The following is a 19,336-nucleotide window of genomic DNA, read 5'->3' on the forward strand; positions in this document are numbered from 1 at the left end:
GCTGTCTCCTTTGTAATAATAATAATAATTTTATTCTTATATACCGCCATACTGAAAAAGTTCTAGGCGGTCCACAAATAGGTGAGCTAATACATGGGATACAGATAAAATACAAATTAGAATAATGGACTTAAAAACAGATAAAGACAGATTGGTGTCCCAGACTCAACCCTGTCCCATTTTCAGCGGTCTTTCCCTCTCCCCCAGCCTACCTGCAGTGGTTTTTCTCCCCCGCCCCCAACTCTCAGCCCATCCTGAATCAGTCAGCCTAAATTTTTTTTCTTCTCTCTGTTTCTATCTGTCTCTCAGGATTTGGCTGCCTGCCCTTTATAGCAATTTCTGCCGAATGTGTTCCCCTTTTCTCCTCTTTTCTGTGTTGCAAGGGGAATCCCATCCATTGGTGCCAGAACAGGAGCAGGTCTGTTTCAGGGTATGCCTATACACCCTGATAATTACCAACAGATAGATATCAATCCTAAGTTGCACGCATTTTGGAGTTTTGTGTCTGGTCCATTTGCAGGGTAATTTCAAAAGCAGCATAATGAAACCCATGCAGGCAATTTTAATGTATGTTTGCGAGCATAATTCGTTCCAGAAGCATGCTCATAATCCAAAGCACTCGTATATCAAAGTGAATTTCCCATAGCAAATAATGGAAACTCGGACAATTTGTTCCACATCCCAAAGACTTTTATAGAAAATACAGTGCTGTACATACTTGTATTGCAAGATCTCACTCATTTCGAATAGTCACTACACTGCAGGTAAATTGGGCATGATGCTTTTGTTATGTTCAGCCACGCTCACCGTGAGATGTGCATATGTTGTGCACGTTTGAACTGAGGGTGCATGTATTACGTTCAGACGCAATCAGTAATGCGATGTGTATATATTGTGCATATTTGACATGATACATATATTTGCTCGTACTGCAAGACAACGCTTGTTTATCGAGTTAAAATTTAAGAAAATGTTTTGCTCGTCGTGCAAAACACTCGTAAACCACGTTACTCGCTATCCAAGGTTTGACTGTACTTTGCTTCTCAGAGGGGAAGCAGGATGGCATGTCCTCGTAGATGAGTGATGTCACTATTGGATCTCAAATGTAGAAAAGTGCTCCCATAGCCTTTCTAAAAGTAGAATTTTTAGTTTCACCACATGTGTAGAAGTTTGTGTCTTCAGTTCTTTAATAAGTTAGTTTATTTTTCTTAACTTCTTTTTCTGTCCTTTTAATTTGTGGGTTGCCTCATTTTTCCCTCCTAGGGGAGAAGTTATCAAGTTGCATTAGGGCTTTGTTGCATTATTTATCCCTTAATATGATTTAATGTAAGCCAAGCTGCATGAATGCTTAACATAGCAATATTTAAGTCACCGCAGGTTATTTGATAATGAGATGCAAAATATGCAAATGCATGTAATTCAGCTTGCTGTTATATAAATTCCATAATGTAACTTGTGATGAACATTGGGTGCAGACTGCAAGTTGTGTTATAGCCCTAAAGGTAATGAAGGTAAAGTATCCCTAGCTTTTAGCTGAAGTGGTTTTACTGCCCAGGAGCATTGGGCTGCCTGATGCTTCTGGGCAATCTCTCAAAGAGGTAGGATCTATAGATATAGTCCCCCCTCCCCCCCACTCTATCAAGGTCTGTCACTACCCTGAAATGTCCCTCCCCCATGATTTCCCCTTACCAGTACCTCAAATATCCATTGTGATTTAGGGCAGTGTTTCTTTTTGGTCCTGGAATACTCCCTTGCCAATTAGGTTTTCAGAATATCCACAGTGAATATGTATGAGATTCATTTGCATTCATTGCCTCCATTATAACATGGATCTACTGAAAACCTGACTGGTAAGGGGATACTCCAAGACCAACTTTAGAAAGACTGGTTTGGGGTACAGGCAGGAGCAATTCCCCAGTCTCGCGCCTGTCTTGCTGGCACAGTAAACCAAAATGGCGCTGGCAACCCTGAGAAGGTAGACTTTCCTTGTATAATCTTTTTCAGACTGATATTCTTCAACATTTTTTTATATACAGTGGAATTTCCCTTGATCCTGGCATAGTAGAGACACTGTGGTGACTACTTCAGGATAAGGTTCAGTATTCAATCGGTTGACTAATTATCAATTAAATTTAGTTCGTTGGTTGAGTAACTAAGGGGCAGTTACTTTTTCACATGGGTGGTATGGGTGTTGGATAATTTTGTTCTTTAAAAAAATGAAGTAATGTGTTTGCATTTATTATAAATATGTATGCATATGTATTGTAATATCATACATAACCCCAAAGAGTACAGTTTTCCCAAAAAACAGTTAGCAAGATAAATTGGTATTTGAAAACTGACCACCCTTGCTGCAGGTAGTAAAAGTGTGTATTGACGGTTCTCTCAATTAGTGCAATTGTCAGGATCTATTGTTTTGTGGTGATTACAGCTACTGTTTGCTGCCCCCCCCCCCCTCCAAAGAAGCTGCAGCCCTGTTACTGCTTAATGTTTCCTAATGGCTTGGGCTGGCCCTGCCTAAGGTCCACCTAGTCTGCCCAAATCTATTCTGATCAGAGAAAGTGATTGCTGGCTTTCAAAAGCTAGTCAAGGAAAGTATGAAATTATATTTTAACTGGACTATCAATTTTCATATATTTTCTGCTTTCAAATATTTTATTTACTTATTTATTATTAGGATTTATTTATTGTCTTTTTGAAAAAAATTCACCCAAAGTAGTGTATAGAAAGAATATCAGTCTTGACCAACGGGTATTTGCCATTTTTTATTGTGAAGTCTGTAGTGAGCCTAATTTACATATTCTTCAGCTCCTCCTCCTCCCACTCTGAGCTGTGCTAGATTTCTTCAGTCTTATCTCTACAATGACGTTCTGTTCTACTTGCTTTATGTTTTTTACTTTTTAGGATTTTTCTCCCATAATCAAAGCTTTTGGTGCTGCAGAGGTTCTCGGTTCCCCTGAGATATCTCTGACTGAGGTCTGTAGTCTGCAGGTACTTGATTTGCATATTCCTATATGGCTGGCCTGCATTAACAGTCCAGGGGCTCAGGAGCCGTTCCCTTGGGAGCAGGCTCACCCCAGGTTTCATCTGGGCAACTTGAGCAGTATTTCACTCCCGAATTCATACATACGATGTATGAAACTTTTTTAAGCTCTGAATCTGGCCTGGCCCCTTGGGGGTCTCAGCGAGAGTGGGCCCTGGGATTTTTCCATGAAGGGCATGGGGGTCCCCTAGTCTAAGCCTTGCTCAAGTGTCTGGGACCCAGGCAGTGTAGGATTCTGGCGAAGATAGATCTGAGTCCATGCCTGTGCTTTCTCAATCGGAATCCTCTGTGCATTTGAGTTTCAGCATCTCAGCTTGGTGGACTAGACCACTATCAAATGACAACCTTGGAGAGGACCCAATGGTGTGAAAGCTGCTCAAGCCATTCGCTCTCTAGGGACTCGTTACAGGATCCCTCCAGGAATTGAAGCTGGAGCTACCCCAGATCTCTGCCAGGTAGTGCTCAATCATGATCAGCATAAAGGTGCAGGCAACATGCTTTACCTTACATCCAGACATTACCAGGATGCTAACTGACTACTGGGAGGTCCCTGAGTGTAACCAAGTCTATGACAAAGCTCTACCTGATGGATTCCGAGTTCCAGTAGCTGTTTAATATGTCAGAGGTGGATTCCCTAGTGGCGCAAGTTACTCCCTACTCAGTGAAGGTGGGGTGACTCTGAAGGACTCCCAGGACCGCAGACTGGACTTTGTTAACTTTGGCTTTACAAGATAATTTGAGACTATGGTGCTAGGCCTAAAAGCAGCACTAGCAGTGTCATTTGTCACCCGAGCATGCCATTCAAAGCTCAGCCGGGCAGGAAATAGCAGTGACTCCCCCCCCGCCCCCCAGTTCCTTCTGGCAGGGGTTGATTACATAACAGATGATCTTTCTACGGTCTTCATAAAGGTCTCTGCATACATCATCTCCACTCACAGAATGCTGTGGATCAGGCAATAGTTTAGAGATTTAGCCTCTAAGGCGAAGAGCAAATTCCCTTTTAAAGGGCAATTGCTCTTTGGCAAGGGTCTCGACAATCTGATAGCCAGTGTGGTAAATTGTAAGCTGAAGTCCTTACCAGACAGTAGACTGCAGGCCCCGCAAGGGTCCAGTTTGGTGAAATTTTCAAGGCTCAATGAGTTGTTTTTTGTTGTTGTTGTTGTTGTTGTTGTTTTTTTAAAAAAATATATATGTGTTTATTAACAGTGAAGCAACACAAACAGCCAGAAGTCAACAATTCCAGAACAGACAATCAGATACCGCAAGGTATACAAAAGCAGCTGACATAGGCATAACAAACCAAAATACAAGAACCCCCGGTACAATCCTTCAACAGGAGATAATGGAAGTGTTCCCACCCTGAGCCAGTGCAAACCCCACCTTTTACATTTTCTCCCAAAGGTCCAGAAAAGCCATCCCCAAGACCCCACTCATAAGCCCACTCACACCATTCGCTCTCATCCCATGATCAGCAACATTCATTCCCTCTCACTCACCCAACCCCCACAGTCATCCCGCCCCTAGATAGAAGAGCTGCTAAAAAAAAGAAAAATGTACATGAAAATGAATGAGAAAGCCACCAAAAGAAACAGGCGGCTCCCGATAACCAAAAGTAATCCTCACCTTGCAGGCGGAAGCCCAAAATTAGGCAGGTCATTAAGGTACTGGCTCCAGAACAGAGGCAGATTGCAGCAAGCTAACCCACAGGGCCACGTAATATCTCCTATCAAAGCTAGAGGAGCCCCCATACCACTGTCATTCAAAAGTGGCCAATTCCCGCAATTTAGCATGCCACATCGCAGTAGTAGGAGAGTCCTCTGAAATCCAGCTAGATAAAATAGTTTTCTTGATTACAAGTAAGACATTATAAATGAAACGCCTTTGGGGACAGACAAACCCTGCTCCAGGAGTGGCTCCTGCAGCCCCAGCAGCAAGACTCCATAGTCCCACTCCACAGACTACATAAGGATAGCCTCCAGCAATGGCAGCACCTCCCTCCATATGGTGAGTTTGGAGCATACAAAAATGAATGGAGGTACGTACCCGGCTGGCATTTACATTTAACACAGAGGGCATTATCCCATAGTCCCAAGCTGGCTCCCCTCTGTCTAGTTAAGTAATAACGGTGCAGGAGTTTATATTGAGTGTCCTGATACTCAACAGATTTAGTGAATGCAAAGAGAGTAGCAAAACACTCCTGAAACTGATGCTCTGTAATAGACACTCCCAGGTCACCCTGCCAGGCCTCTCTCGCTGTAGAGATCCCGCTAGTTGGGCTCGAGAGCTTTAACAGTTTATATCAATGTGAAAGCTTGTTCAAAGAAGCTGGGGTGGTTAAAAATTGAGTGTCAAGCCCCCCAAGTGTCCACGCCCCAGGGGAACGTCTGCGTTCCGCATCCCAGTAGTGTCGAAGCTGAAAATACGAGAACAAAAGACGATTGGGGAGGCCCCACTGCTGCTGCACCTGGGAAAAAGATAGAAAAGAAGCGGGTACTATGTCTACCAATTGTGCCATGGTATTACAACCCCTAGATGCCCACCCCTGAAATACCGAGCTCCCCCCATCCCGGCTGGAAGTTGGAGTTGCCCAGGAAATGAAGAAAGGGAGAAACTGACAGCACACGAGAGTGTTGGCTTCCCAGAGACCATTTCAAGGTCTGACAGAGGTTCTGGAGTGCCAGGAACCCCTGGGTGTCCAGATCCCGCTCCACTGCAGCACCCAAAAAGCAGCAATGATGCCAGGCATGTAGCCCCTCCCCTCCCTCCATGGGTGGGGGGGGGGGGGGGGCAGGCAGGCAGAGTTTTCACATGCGGGATGCAGATCTCTTCATACCACTGGGTGCTGGATGTCATTCAGGAGCTGTACAAGCTAGAATTCTTTGACCCCTCCTGGATCTCTTCGTAAATTCTCCTCTGGGAAAGATGGACAAAGCAGCCAGAGTTCTGGCAACAGTACAGAGGCTCAGAGATCTAGGAGCCATAGAGACCATACCAGAAAGTGAATGGGACTCGAGCAGGTTCAATATACCTTATTTTGCCTAAAAGAGACTCAGACGACTGAATCTGGATCTGAAGTCAATCAATGCAGCCCTCAAGATCCCTGCTTCCACATGGAAACAGTCCAGTTAGTCATTGCCTTGGTGGCACTGGGGGAATTCCTTGCCTCCTTAGATCTGACAGAGGCTTATTTGCATATTCCCATCTTCCTGGCTCATAGAAAATTCTTGAGGTTCCATTTAATAGAACGTCCTTTCCAGTACTCTGCTCTTCCATTTGGACTAGCTACAGCACCACACATTTTCACCAGATAATAATGGTCATGTTAGCGGCACTCCTCCACAAGGCGGGGATGCAGGTGCACCCTTACCTGGATGATTGGCTAATAAGGGCATCGTCCGAGGCAGAGAAAAAAGCAGTGTTGGCCCAAGTGGTCCAGCTTCTGCAGAGCCTAGGCTGGGTGATAAACTTCAGAAAGAGTCACATGGCTCCGACACAATCCTTGGAATACATGGGAATTCTGTTTGATACAAATTGGAACAGGGTTTTTCTTCCGGAAATGCGCAGAGCAAAACTCAGGCACCAGATTCTGGCAATAAAGGACAGGCCAGCTCTGATGGCATAGCATGGCATTATCTTCAGTTACTGGTGTCCAAGGTGGCAACAATAGATGTAGTATCCTGGGCAAGAACACATTTTTGCCTTCTACAGGAGATACTGCTCTCCTGGTGGTCCCTGAAGTTGGATGCACTGGACTTAGCGCTGCCTTGGACAAACAGTTTTGCGCAGCCTGGACTAGTAGCCACGGTCCCTATCTATTGGCTTTCTCAGCAGCATATGTAGCAGGAGTGTACAGTGTGCAAGCAGATTTCCTGAGCCTTCAGACACTATCCTGGAGAATGGTTTCTGTCTCAGGAGGCCTTTGACAACATTAGTAGTGGTATAGAAGCTTTCAATAAACAATTGTACAGCGCTGGTGTGACTGACATTCAATCTCATGGCATCAGCCAGGAACAAGAAGGCCTGGACACTCTGGTCAAGCCCTAGCCTCCAGTAGAGTTTCTGTATGTGTTTCCCCCATGGCTGCTGATAGGAAGAGTCCTCCGAGGGATAAGGACCCACAAGGGGTGAGTAATTCTGGTTGCCCTGGACTGGCTGAGGCAGCCCTGGTATGCAGACTGGTGCAAGGGGCAAGGAGCTCAGGCTTCTCTGTCATCCGAGACTCCTTTTGCAAGGCCCAATTGCCCTGGAGGATCCAGACTGCTTTGGTCTTATGGCTTGGCTTTTGAGTGTGAAGCGTGTGCAAAGGCTATTCAGACTTGGTGATAACCACCCTGCTAAGATCTAAGAAGCAGACCACTTTGGCAGCCTATACGAAGGCTTAGAAACATAGAAATAGACGGCAGATAAGGGCCACGGCCCATCCAGTCTGCCCACCCCAATGACCCTCCCTATCTATCTCTGCGAATAGATCCCACATGTCTATCCCATTTGGCCTTAAAATCTGGCACGCTGCTGGCCTCAATGACCTGAAGTGGAAGACTGTTCCAGCGATCAACCACCCTTTCAGTGAAGAAGAACTTCCTAGTGTCACCGTGCAGTTTCCCGCCCCTGATTTTCCACGGATGCCCCCTTGTTGCCGCGGGACCCTTGAAAAAGAAGATATCTTCTTCTATCTCGATGCGGCCCGTGAGATACTTGAATGTCTCGATCATATCTCCCCTCTCTCTACGTTCCTCGAGTGAGTAGAGCTGTAACTTCCCTAACCTCTCCTCGTATGGGAGATCCTTGAGTCCCGAGACCATCCGGGTGGCCATTCTCTGAACTGATTCCAGTCTCAGCACATCCTTACAGTAATGCGGCCTCCAGAATTGCACACAGTACTCCAGGTGTGGTCTCACCATGGATCTATACAATGGCATAATGACTTCAGGTTTACAGCTGACGAAACTCCTGCGAATACAACCTATGATTTGCCTTGCTTTGGATGAAGCTTGCTCCACTTGATTTGCAGTCTTCATGTTTTCACTGACAATCACCCCTAAGTGTTTCTACTGACAATCCACCCCTAAGTGTTTCTACTGCTGCTGCAGTCAGAGATACACAGATCCGACTAAAGCTCAAATTCTCATGGTCTTAGCCTTCTTCAGGAGGGGCTCAATAAAGACCTTGCAGTGGGTTCTTTCCTGCTTTAGAGGGCAGACCAAACAGTGAACCTTGACTTTTCATCCAGATGTGCCCAGATTTTTAAATGGAGCATTGCTTCTTCGTGCCCCTCCCCCCCCCCCCCCCCCCCCCCCATGGGCCAGCCCTTTCCATGCTGGAATCTTAATCTCATTCTGCGAGCACTAGTTTGGGTTCCATATGAGCCCTTGGAGGAGGCCTCACTCATGGACTTAACAGTCAAGACTGTGTTTTTATTAGCTGTAACTTCGGCTAGAAAGGTATCAGAATTGCAGGCATTATCCTGCAGGGAACCCTTCCTCAAGATTTTGGAGACTGGTATCTCACTTCAAATGGTACCTGCATGGTACTGAAGGTAGTTTCCAGTTTTCACTTAAACCGGGAAGTGTGTCTCCCTGCCATTTTGCCCTCCGGGATAAAGAAGGAAGATCCTGAAATGCCTGGACTTCTGAAGAGTTCATTATTTAGAGATGATGTACAAGTTTTGCCTGTCTGATCATCTCTTCATGCTCCTGGATGCAGCACGATGGAGACAGTCAGCATCAGGTGACCATTTCAAGATGGATTCGACTGGCAATTTCTTTAGCCTATATTGGGAGCGTAAAACAGTCTCCTGTGGGAGTAAAGGCACACTCCACCAAAGGGGTGGTGTTTTCCTGGGCAGAGGCTAGAGCTGTCTCACCTGAAGAAATTTGTAGGGCAGCCACCTGGTCTTGGCTTCACACTTTTACTAAGTTTTACAGAGTGGATATAGCAGCCAGAAGGGATGCAGAGTTTGATTCTTTGATACTGGCAACCGGCTCACTTGTCCCTCCCTAGGCACTGGGGATTGCTTTAGTATGTCCTGTTGGTTAAGACTGATATTCCTTTGCACTAGAATGGAAGATTAGATTCTTACCTTTGCTAATCTTCTTTCTTGTAAACAGGAATATCAGTCTTGATGCCTGCCCTGTCAGTTTATTAGCCTGCTTTCTGTCTCAGACATGTCTGGAGAGTCAGATGTCTTATTTACTTCCACTGTCCCTTAGTCAGGGAGGAGAAGAATTTATTACAGTAGTGTAAAATTTACAAATTGAGTAACTTTTGAAATGCTGATGGAGGTTACATGCAAGTTTCATTTAACCTCATTATGCATTGCAAAATGTTTTTGTTGAGCAGAGCAGACTTGTGTTATCTCAGGGAGAATCCCCCTGTCCCCCCTCTCTTTTTGTTCACACTCTAGGACTGACTCACTGCTTTGATATAGGCTAAGGAAATCTAGCACAGCCCAGAGTGAGAAGAGGAGCTGAAGAATATGTAAATTAGGCTATCTACAGACTTCGCAGTAAAGGAGGGTAAATACTCGTTGGTCAAGATAATATTCTTGGTTACAAGAAAGAAAATTAGCAAAGGTAAGAACCTAATCTTCCAATATAGTCAACAACAATTTTATAGCAGTAAAAATATTCAAACATCAGTACTTAGGATGGCATAGTTTGCTACTTAGATTGTCAGCACAATATACAGCCATAGTACTTGGTCCATGTTATTTATGGCTTTTCCTCAACTACATTCTACTTTTATCGTCAGATAAAACTTTTTTTATTTTGGTATCTCTTGAAGGACAATGTAAATATATTTTGTGTTCTTGCTTCAATTTTTGAATTCATTACATTTTTAATTTTTAGCTCCTGATTTGCCAGCTGCGGGACCGGCTATACCACGCTCAGGGAGAGGCTGTGATCGACCAGCAGGCTCCTGTTTTCCCCTATCCACGTGCTCCCATCACAGCTGGTAGCCATAAATTACCAGTGGCTAAGACTAGCACAGTGCCTCAAGAAGCAGCTGAGAATGTGGATCCCCAACAGGTACACCAACCACATCCCCAAGATATCGCAATTAACCACAGAATTCAATTTCTGTTACACAAGGCATACGAGTCCTGACAAGTGGGTTAAGTCCTCCAATAACAAGCTGTTGCAGAAGGAATCATGCTTTTTCTTCAGCTCCACCTCCTTCCTCAGTGAGCTGTACTGCATCTCTTCAGTTTTTTCTTCTGAAAATGAGCAAGAAGGTGTCTTTCTGATCTGCTTTGAGAAGTTTTATTATTTTGGGGTTTTTAAATCTGATTTTGAGGCTAGCGGTGCTCAGGATGTCTCCTGAGCCAGTGGCCCTGGGGCAGCTCTGCCTGGGAGAGGACGCAAACCTTCTGACGAGCTGACTGCTGCTGGCAGGGCAACCATAAAGGAACCTGTCGAGCCAGCCTACACTAACAGTTAAAGGAGCTTGGGGATCATTTCCCTGGGAGCAAGGATCACCCCTGATTTTATCAGGCACATTAATGCAAGCTGTTTTGCCTCATGGTGGTCTGGGAGAGCTTTGACGGGTGCCCCATGTTTGCGTGTGGTTCTGTGGGTATCTGAGGTCTCATTCCAGTGTCGGCCTGACTGACAGCCCTAAGATTGAAGGGTCCTGGACTGAAGATTTACTTTTGTTTGAGGCAAGAGTCTTCTCCATTATCCAGCTACAGTTAGAGCTGAAGTAGGGTATAGCACCAGCACAGCACAGTGAGGAAGGCTATTATAGCTTATGGGAAAATCAATGATCTCCAAAAGACAGTTTTGGTGGTTTCTGAGGCTAGATATAGAGACCCCATCTCCAAAAACACCTTCACTGAATTTTTTTGTAACTTGCTGTAGCTTTCTCGAGCCATTTTTTAGCACCAGATTTCCCAATTTTGATTTAAAAGCCTCTATCTGCCTCAAAATACCTCAATTTTACTTAAAATCAATTTGGATTCCCCAGACCTTTCTACCCCTGTATCATGTCAGGTTTGCACTTGATGGTCAACTGAGGAGCGGCCATGTGTCATGGCGCACTTGGGTTGGGGGCCTTCTGCTTAGTCCCCTCTGATACCTCTAGGGCTGGGGAATCACAGGGGAAAGGGATTTGGACTTGTATACCGCCTTTTTGTAGTTTTAACTACATTCAAAGTAGGTTTACATACAGGTATTTCAAGCATTTTCCCTATCTGTCCTGGTGGGCTCACAATCATATCTACTGTGCCTTGGACAGTGGAGGTTTAAGTGACTTGCCCAGGGTCATGAGCAGCCCGGTGTTTGAACCCACAACCTCAGGGTGCTGAAGCTGAAACCCTAATCACTACACCACACTCTCCTAGTTTGTCAAGCAGGAAATCCCTCCCGGACCCCTTGGAGAGAGATTTGGAGAAACACAAATGTATGGATGCCGGGGTCTGTCTGCACCTATAGAAGGCACACCTGTAGCTGCACAGGAGGGGCTTGCATCCTATGGTAAGACAACCTTTTCCATTATGGAACCTTAAACATTGTGTTAACAGGGTCTCAGTAAGGCTCCGTATGAGCTTTTACAAGACGCGTCTCAGCTGAATCCGACAGCCAGAACAGTCTTCCTAGGAGCTATCATCTCCGTGAGGCAAGTCTTAGAGTAGCAGGCACTTTCATACCGAGAGCCATTCCTCAAGTTTACAGAAGCAGGGGTCTCTCTGCATATGGTTCCTTCCTTTTTGCTGAAGGTAATTTTGACATTTCACGTCAATCAAGGGGTCATATTGCCTGCATTTAAGCCCACAGATTCAAAGAAACAGAATAAACTATTGAAGTTCCTGGATATGAAGAGAGTTCACCTCCATTATCTCGACGTGACAAATGGCTTTCGGCTCTCTGACCATCTTTTTTATCGTAACTAGTAAAACCAGGCTGAGCAAACCAGCATCTAAGGCATCTATTTCTAGATGGATTCACAAGGTGATATCATCAGCATACATTGACTGTAGTAAACATCCACAAATAGTTTTGAGAGCTCTTTCCACGAGAAGAGTAGCTTCTTCAAGGGCAGAGGCCCAGGCAATCCCGCCCAAGGAGATTTGAGAGCAACTACATGGTCCACACTTCATATCTTTACAAAGTTTTATAGAGTGGATGTAGCAGCGCTAAAGGATGCTGCTTTTGGGTCCTCAGTGTTAAGGGCAGGCTCATCGGTCCTGCCCTAGATTCCAGGGACTGCTTAGATATTTCCCACCTGTCAGGACTTGTGTAACAGAAGGAAAGATTACATTCTTACCTTGATAATCTTCTTGCTATTAACACGGCATACGAGTCCTGATGCCCCACCCTGTCAGTGTAATTATTTGCCTGCTTAATGGCTCGGACAAGTATATCTGTCCAGAATTGGAGATCTCCTCATGCCAGTCAGGTATTATGAATATAGTGCCAAGGTATTGTTGCAAATGCAGTTGAAAGTATACAACCTTATTACTGCTGGTTGTACTCAGGTGAATTGGTTATTCCACTATGTTTTATATATGTTTTGATTAACTTTGTTCATTATACTTGTTACAGAGCAGAACAGAAGTGTCTTGTCGGGAAAGTTCCCCATACCCCCCCCTTCTTATGTTTTCTATTATAGTGGTTATTGGCTGCTTTAGTACAAACTGAAGAGATGTAGTACAGCCCACTGAGAAAGGAGGTAGAGCTGAAGAAAAAGTATATAATTCCTTCTGCAGCAGCCCGTGACTGGGGGAGACTTAACCCACTTGTCAGAACTCGTATATCGTGTTAACAGAAGATTATCAAGGTAAGAACCTAATCTTCCCTTGTATCCCCAGCTCGGATTTGTGTTCAGATGTCAGAGGGCCCCTTTTATCAGGTCATACCTAGTTCATTGCTTGCTTTATTTACGCAGAAGTCCTACAGCCAGCAATCTTCAAAGATCAACATTTTAAATCTGCATTTAAACAGAAATTGATCTTCACAATGTTTAATCATGAATAATTATCAAAAGAACAATAAGATGCACAACAACAATAAGCAAAAGAACATTAAAAGTACGCAGTCACACAAGGGTAACCATCACCTGATGGTATAGACATAAATCATCTCCCAGAAAATTCTGGAAAGGCCTGTGAAAACTTTTCTATGCATGAATAGGATTTCTGCTATGAAGTTCTGAACATTTGGAATCACATGGGCAAGGCCTTGACTTTTAACTATGGATTCCCACATGGCCTTTTATCCTGCTGTCCCTTGGTGATAAATAACTTCAGTTTTAGCGATTCATAACTCTACCCTTTTGGAATTGTAATTTTCTAAGCCAGGGGTTCTTAACTTGTTTTGTTTCCTGCACCTTTAACTGATAATGAAACTCTTACACCATCTTCCAAAACCACAGGTCTACTAGTAACTACACTCATCTATATATGTCATTGTTAGGCATTAACATTGCTAACTGCTAACATATTGCTAATATTGCAGTAGTATACAGGTATTCTACCAATAATTATCATAATTACTGCCTTCACCGCTGGTTAACAACCCACAGCGTAAGCTATATTGTCAAACTGAGAAAGTTTGGTGAGGTGGTGACTGCACTGGGAAATTCTCTATATGACTGAAAAATTCAGTTCTAGACATTGCCTAATTGTGGGACATCACTCTCACATGCAATGGTTAAGTTTCAAGTTTCAAGTTTCAAGTTTCAAGTTTATTAGGATTTTATATACCGCCTATCAAGGTTATCTAAGCGGTTTTTACAATCAGGTACTGAAGCATTTTCCCTCTCTGTCCCGGTGGGCTCACAATCTATCTAACGTACCTGACATTTTCAGAGAGCACTCATTAAAGGTAGCTAGTTTTATTAAAACTGAATGTAAACTAATGGAAAATAAGTAACTAAAATTATGGAATCTGAAAGTTAAATTTGATCTTCAAAAATGTCTTCTTTTGGATATTTAAAAAGGGGGAAGGGTTCTTTAATTTCCAGAAATTCTTGCAAATAAAACCAATGGAAAACAGAAAAATGAATATATCATACAAACATAAAAAAAATGAAAATTCTTCCAAAACACCCCAGTTCACAGTGTATGTAGGAAAGAGTAGTTCACTGTTCTGTAGGAATTTCTCAAATAAAAAGGGCTGCTGCAGAGCAATTCCTTGTAATGTCCAAGGACTCCAAGAAACTGTGGATTGCCAGGAAAAGCAAAGGGAGTTGGTCTACAAGCTAGAAAATGTGCAAGATGTAGCAGGTCAAAAAGTTATATCTATCAGACTGCAATTTAATAACACATTTATATAGGAAATTCCTCACAGTAAGCATTACCTCATGGTGATTGGGTTCTGAGTACAGCCCAATGTACTCTATCAAGGGCAGTACTGGGCAACACAATATTGCATATCTTTACTTTGTACATAGTTGCTTAAGTTCAAAGGAAAGTGAAAATAATGCTGAATACTTGTTAAATGTAATTCTTTACAAGGAAGATGATCATATAGTTCCATGTCAAGGGAGATTAGGCTGAGCGAGTCCTGGTTTTACACTATTGTATGCATGGAGATCTAGTCCTGGCTCGGTATATTTCAGATGTGAAGTCATTTAGTTCTCCCTGCCTTCAGTAGAGTTTAGATATTCTCGTAAATCAATTATCAGATTGATGTTCAGTAAAAATGTCTTGGCAATAATTGGTCCAAGTCAAAGGGTGGACCAAACCTTAGTCACCCCTTTCGTGCCCTGGAGTACTCATAAGTTTTACCCCGATCCTCAGCGACACCACTTGGAGCTCAAAACACTCTCATTGCTCCAAGCGTTACGTGTCAAATCGTCACTGGATCGATCATTTATATTATATTATTTGTATTTTTCTTAACTTTTGTATTTTCTATATGTGTAAAGCTTCAATATTCATATTTAGAAATAGTTTTAAGCATATCACTTAGCTTAATCATGTAGTCTCTGGCAGGGGATTAACACCGACATGTTTCGCTATATAAGCTTTATCAAGGATAACCCCTCAATATGAATAACCGCCAAACTCTGACCACTATATCAAGATATAGCGAAACATGTCGGTGTTAATCCCCTGCCAGAGACTACATGATTAAGCTAAGTGATATGCTTAAAACTATTTCTAAATATGAATATTGAAGCTTTACACATATAGAAAATACAAAAGTTAAGAAAAATACAAATAATATAATATAAACGATGATCCAGTGACGATTTGACACGTAAAGCTTGGAGCAATGAGAGTGTTTTGAGCTCCAAGTGGTGTCGCTGAGGATCGGGGTAAAACTTATGAGTACTCCAGGGCACGAAAGGGGTGACTAAGGTTTGGTCCACCCTTTGACTTGGTCCATATTGACTGTATACCCTTGGTGAAAAGTAAATCTAGTGCTACTATAGAATTGGCAATAATTGGTAACATCTAATTTTAGATGTGTCAAATTAGAAACATAGAACATGACAGCAGAAAAGGGCCATGGCCCATCTAGTCTGCCCACACTAATGGCCCACCCCCTAACTACCTCCATGAAGAGATCCCACATGCCAATCCCATCTTTTCTTAAAATCTGGCACGCTGCTGGCCTCAATTACCTGTTGTGAAGATTATTCCAGCGATCAACCACCCTTTCGGTGAAGAAATATTTTCTGGTGTCGCCATGAAATTTCCCACCTCTGATTTTCAATTTCCTCTGCCAGTGACTCCCAAACATGTTATAATTTATATACACTGCCTTCTTGGAATGCAAATAATTAGCGATAGATAAGGGAAGAGGGGTGAACTACAATTTTTAGGAAAGTAGAGATACGTTTAAGGAAAAAAACATCATCAGGAGGGTAATGAAAAAATGTTTTACAAATATAGCTAAGCCTAAAAAGAGAATGGGGAAGGTTGTGACCTATACATAAAGTTTGGTTAAATTTAGGTATTTGGTATTTGAGCCTAGGATTAATGATAGAAGAATTATCCTATCTATGACTCCTGCGACGGCCCCCAGGTCAAAGACCAGAGCCCTAACTGAGATCAACCCTACCTGAGTACATTTTGGTTCAGCAGTAACTAGTCCAACCTTGTCTTGAATCCCTTTAGGGTGTTTTCCCCTATAACAACCTCCAGAAGAGCGTTCCAGTTTTCCACCACTCTCTGGGTGAAGAAGAACTTCCTTATGTTTATACGAAATCTATCCCCTTTTAACTTTAGAGAGTGCCCTCTCGTTCTTCCTACCTTGGAGAGGGTGAACAACCTGTCTATCTACTTATTCCCTTCAGAATCTTGAATGTTTCAATCATGTCTCCTCTCAGTCTCCTCTTTTCGAGGGAGAAGAGGCCCAGTTTCTCTAATCTCTCACTGTACGGCAACTCCTCCAGCCCCTTAACCATTTTAGTTGCTCTTCTCTGGACCCTTTTAAGTAGTACTGTGTCCTTCTTCATGTATGGCGATCAGTGCTGGATGCAGTATTCCAGGTGAGGGCGTACCATGGCCCGTTACAGCGGCATGATAACCTTCTCCGATCAGTATGTGATCCCCTTCTTAATCATTCCTAGCATTCTGTTTGCCCTCTTTGCAACCGCCACTCATTGCGCAGATGGCTTCATCGACATGTCGACCAGTACTCCCAAGTCTCTTTCCTGGGGGGGTCTCTCCAATTACTACCCCGGACATCCTGTATTCATGTATAAGGTTTTTGTTACCAACATGCATCACCTTTTAAGAAGCGACATCCTGTTTCCCTCTCGTTACTTCCCTCCCTTCCCTTTACCCTTCCTTTTATTTTCATTTATCATTGTAATTAAAACTTCCCTATCCCCCAAAACCTCTCGTTTCTAATCAGTCTTAATTCGTTATAGTTATAGGTTTACCCTCTTTTTATTTTACCCCACCTAAATCACAAATAATATTAGACCTTTTAAATTTTTTACATTGTAAACCGCCCAGATATTTGTGATGGTCGGTATATCAAGCCATGAATAAACTTGAAACTTAAAAACTTGAAACCTTACACTTATCCACGTTAAACCTCATTTGCCATGTCATGGCCCATTTCTCGAACGTGTTTATGTCCTGTTGCAGGTCTTCGCAATCCTTCTTCGTCTTCACTACTCTGAATAGCTTCTTATCATCTGAAAATTTAATCACCGCACTCGTACTAATTTCCAGGTCATTTATAAATATGTTGAAAAGCACCCTGAACCCTGCGGCACCCCACTCGTTAGGCTTTTCCAGTCCGAGTATTGTCCATTTACCCCTACTCTCTGTTTCCTATCCACCAACCAGATTTTTTATCCACATGAGTATGTCACCCTCGATTCCATGGCTCGCAATTTTTCGTAGTTGTTGAACGCCTTCTGAAAATCCAGATATACAATGTTGACCGGCTTGCCCTTGTCTATCTGCCTGTTTACTCCCTCAAACATTCAAGGTACTGAAGGGGATAGACTTAGTAGATAAGGACAGGTTGTTCACCCTCTCCAAGGTAGGGAGAACAAGAGGGCACTCTAAAGTTGAAAGGGGATAGATTCCGTACAAACTTAAGGAAGTTCTTCTTCACCCAGAGAGTGGTAGACAGCTGGAACGCCCTTCAAGAGGCTGTTATAGGGGAAAACACCCTCCAAGGATTCAAGACAAAGTTAGACAAGTTTCTGTTGAACAAGAACGTGCGCTGGTAGGGCTAGTCTCAGTTAGGGTGGTCTTAGACCAGAGGGCCGCCGCGTGAGCGGACTGCTGGGCTTGATGGACCACTGGTCTGACTCAGCAGTGGCAATTCTTATGTTCAAAGAAGGGCAACAAATTCGTCAAGCAAGATCTTCCCTTGCTGAAGCCATGCTGGCCGGTCCTTATCAGATTGTGTCCATCAAGGTAATCAGTGATGCAGTATTTTATCAGCGCTTCTACCATCTTTCCTGGTACCGAAGTCAGACTCGCCGGTCTGTAGTTTCCCGGATCTCCTCTCAAACCTTTCTTGAAGATCAGCGTAACACTCGCCACTTTCCAGTCTTCCGGAATCCTTCCCGATTTGATCGACATATTGGCTATCAGTTGAAGCAGTTCAGCTATAGTCCCTTTCAGTTCTTTGATTACTCTTGGATGGATGTCATTCATTCCCGGGGATTTATCATTTTTTAGCCTATCAATCTGCCTGCATACCTCTTCTAGACTGACCGCCAACCCTGTCAGCTTCCCGTCTTCGTTTCCCGCGTATAGCTTGTCAGCTTCCGGTATGTTGTGTATATCCTCTAAGGTAAATACAGATGCAAAAAATGTGTTCAGTTTGTCAGCGATGGCTTTGTCCTCCTTTAGCACTCCCTTTATTCCATGGTCATCCAACGGTCCCACCGCTTCCTTTGCGGGTCGTTTCCCCTTAATATATCAAAAGAACGTCTTGAAGTTTTTTGCCTCTTTGGCTATTTTTTCCTCATGGTCTCTTTTGGCCCCTCTTACCATCTTATGGCACCTTCTTTGATGCTGTTTGTGCTTTTTCCAGTTTTCATCCATTTTCCATTCCTTAAACGACGTCTTCTTGTCTCTGATCGCTTCCTTCACCGCTACAGTGAGCTGTGCCGGTTCCTTGTTTTTTTTCCTCTTGGAACCCTTGTTGATATGCGGTATATATAGATTTTATCCCAGGACAAGCAGGCATGATATTCTCACATGTGGGTGACGTCATCTACGGAGCCCCGGCGCGGACAGCTTTTCAAGCAAACTTGATTGAAGTTTCAAGTTTGCACACTGCACCACGCATGTGCGTGCCTTCTCGCCCACTAGAGGGCGCATCCCACCTCGTGGTCCTCAGTTCAAATTTTTCCGCGGAGCAAGAAAGCCCTGTGGATCTGAGCTCCAGTGTTTTTGCCTTCTAGCTGCCGCGTTTAGTTTGTTTTTCCCTTCGAATTAGTTCGCGGTGCTGTTTTCCTTTCGTTTCTTTTCAAAAAAAAAAAAAAAAAAAGTCTTTCGTTTTTTGTCGGGCTCCGGGGGCTCCCGGAAGCCGCGGCCGCGGGACGTCGGTACGTTCCCGGCCTTCTTCTTTTTCTTCGTGGATGTCCCGTCCTGTTACGGGATTCAAAAAGTGCAGCCGGTGTGAGAGGTTGCTTTCCATCACTGACCCTCACCGGTGGTGCATTGTCTGTCTTGGGCCCGAACATCCGACAGACTCGTGTGATCGCTGTGCTACCTTCCAAAACAGGGCCCTCCGTCGCCGTAAGGCAAGAATGGCCGAATTGTTCGCCGTCGACGCGCCGCCTAAGGCCTCGACGTCGGCCTCGGCTTCGGCCCCGGCCTTGACCTCGGCCTCGGCGTCCTCGGGGGCCTCGGCCTCGCCCCGG

At 43.9% G+C, this 19,336-nt stretch overlaps 1 protein-coding gene across 4 annotated transcripts in view; it reads left to right on the plus strand.

Annotated features, from left to right (window-relative positions):
• Positions 1-19,336, plus strand: part of SEC31B (SEC31 homolog B, COPII coat complex component) — a 205,175-nt gene that overhangs the window by 138,492 nt on the left and 47,347 nt on the right. For all 4 annotated transcript variants that reach the window (XM_033940950.1, XM_033940949.1, XM_033940948.1 and 1 more), the window contains one exon: positions 9,892-10,071. In XM_033940950.1, coding sequence (XP_033796841.1) covers positions 9,892-10,071 — 180 coding nt within the window. The remainder of the gene's footprint in view (positions 1-9,891; positions 10,072-19,336) is intronic.

Source organism: Geotrypetes seraphini, chromosome 4, assembly GCF_902459505.1.
Source record: "Geotrypetes seraphini chromosome 4, aGeoSer1.1, whole genome shotgun sequence".
In the NCBI taxonomy this organism is placed as follows: domain Eukaryota; kingdom Metazoa; phylum Chordata; class Amphibia; order Gymnophiona; family Dermophiidae; genus Geotrypetes; species Geotrypetes seraphini.